General features: G+C 37.1%; 1 protein-coding gene across 1 annotated transcript; it reads right to left on the minus strand.

The window, feature by feature from the left end:
• Positions 1-221: 221 nt before the first annotated feature.
• On the minus strand, positions 222-1,429 carry LOC127689786 (olfactory receptor 143-like). The gene is made up of 2 exons (XM_052189381.1): positions 1,426-1,429; positions 222-1,171 (listed from the first exon to the last, which is right to left on the minus strand). The coding sequence occupies exons 1-2, from the start codon at positions 1,427-1,429 to the stop codon at positions 222-224; spliced, it is 954 nt and encodes a 317-aa protein (XP_052045341.1).
• Positions 1,430-1,703: the final 274 nt, after the last annotated feature.

Consider the following 1,703-nt stretch of genomic DNA (forward strand, 5'->3'; position numbering starts at 1 on the left):
GGTATTAGTTCAAGTATGGTGCTGCATCTATGTGTGTGTGTGTGTGTGTGTGTGTGTGTGTGTGTGTGTGTGTAGTATAGTAGATAGTATGAACTGAATGATAAAATGATGAAAGGGGGAAAAGGAAGACAGGAGGGATAAAAGAAAAGTAATGATGAAGGAAAGGTAATGAAAAGACCCTACCATACAGTGAGAGACTTAAACACAAACACACATTTACCTCAGATGGTGAATCTCTTAATGATTCTCTTTGCTGCAAGTTTGACATCCTTGTTCCTTAGACTATAAATAAGAGGAATCAACATGGGAACTATAAGAGTATAAAACACTGAGAAAAATTTCCCCTGGTCTACAGACTCAGCAGTTGCTGGTTTAACATAAGTAAGCAGCCCAGAACCATAGAATAGACTAACAGTTATAATGTGAGAACCACAAGTACCCATTGCTTTGGACCAACCTGTAGCTGATGACATCTGAACAATATTTAAGAGGATGGAAGCATATGACATTAAAATAACAAGACCAGATACAATGACAACAATACAGGCAATAAGAGAGCTCACAAGCTCATTGGCATAGGTACTACTACAGGAGAGCTGGAGAAGGGGGAAGATATCACACATGTAATGGTTGATGATGTTTGAATCACAAAAGCTGAGCCTAATCATGCAGCCAGTGTGAGCCATGGCACTTGCAAATCCCATTAAGTAGGACCCAATCATTAGCAGGGAACACATCCTAGAAGACATAATGATGGCATAAATCAAGGGCTTGCATATGGCCACATAACGATCATAGGCCATTGCTGTTAGCACATAACACTCAGAATTAACAAAAAAGCAAAAAAAGAATAGCTGAGTCATGCATCCTGTATAAAATATGATGCTGTTTTCAGAAACAAAACCCACCAGCATTTTAGGGGTACAAACCAATGAATAACAGAAATCAATGAAGGACAAATTGAACAGGAAATAGTACATTGGGGTGTGAAGATGTGAATTTAGACAAATAAGAATCATTAAGCTCAAATTTCCCATCACTGTAGCTGTATAATTCAGAAAGAACACAAAAAACAAAGGCAGCTGTAACTCAGGTTGGTCTGTTAATCCCAGAAAAACAAACTCAGTCACAGAAGTGTCATTCTCCATAGCAGTTTGTATTATGGTGTAATCTGTTGGGAGAGGAAAAGTAAGTTATATTACAAGGAAAATAACTTATATCAGACAACGATTTTTGAAATTGGTGTATTTGTAAGCCGAGTATTTTGTGAAAATGCTGTATGGCATTCAGTCATTACAACACAGGTTGAATCCTGAGAAATCCCCAGTCTTTTCCTTCCCCTATTAGGATTCATTTCTCTTACCAGAGAGAATTCTGAAGAAAAAAAAAACTCTTTGTGTCTTTTCAACATCCTTTTGTACCTACTCATTAGTCATCATTACTGATCAGAGTTTTTAGAAAAAGAAATAAAAATGTTTTATAAAACATAATACTTATTATACCTTTGTGGCTGAAGTAAAATTATCAACACAAGGAGATTCAGTGATCAGCTTTGTTCCACAGAGACTTTATAGCTACTGCAACAAATGGGCCCTTCTCAGTTGTCGTGAAGAATCCAAAATCTTTGCTAATAGGGATGGTAATAGTCATGGCAAAGATCTATCTCTAACACCATAAGAGGTTACACCGTGGAATGTGACTAC

The sequence above is a fragment of the Apodemus sylvaticus genome, chromosome 7 (genome assembly GCF_947179515.1).
Source record: "Apodemus sylvaticus chromosome 7, mApoSyl1.1, whole genome shotgun sequence".
Classification (NCBI taxonomy): Eukaryota; Metazoa; Chordata; class Mammalia; order Rodentia; family Muridae; genus Apodemus; species Apodemus sylvaticus.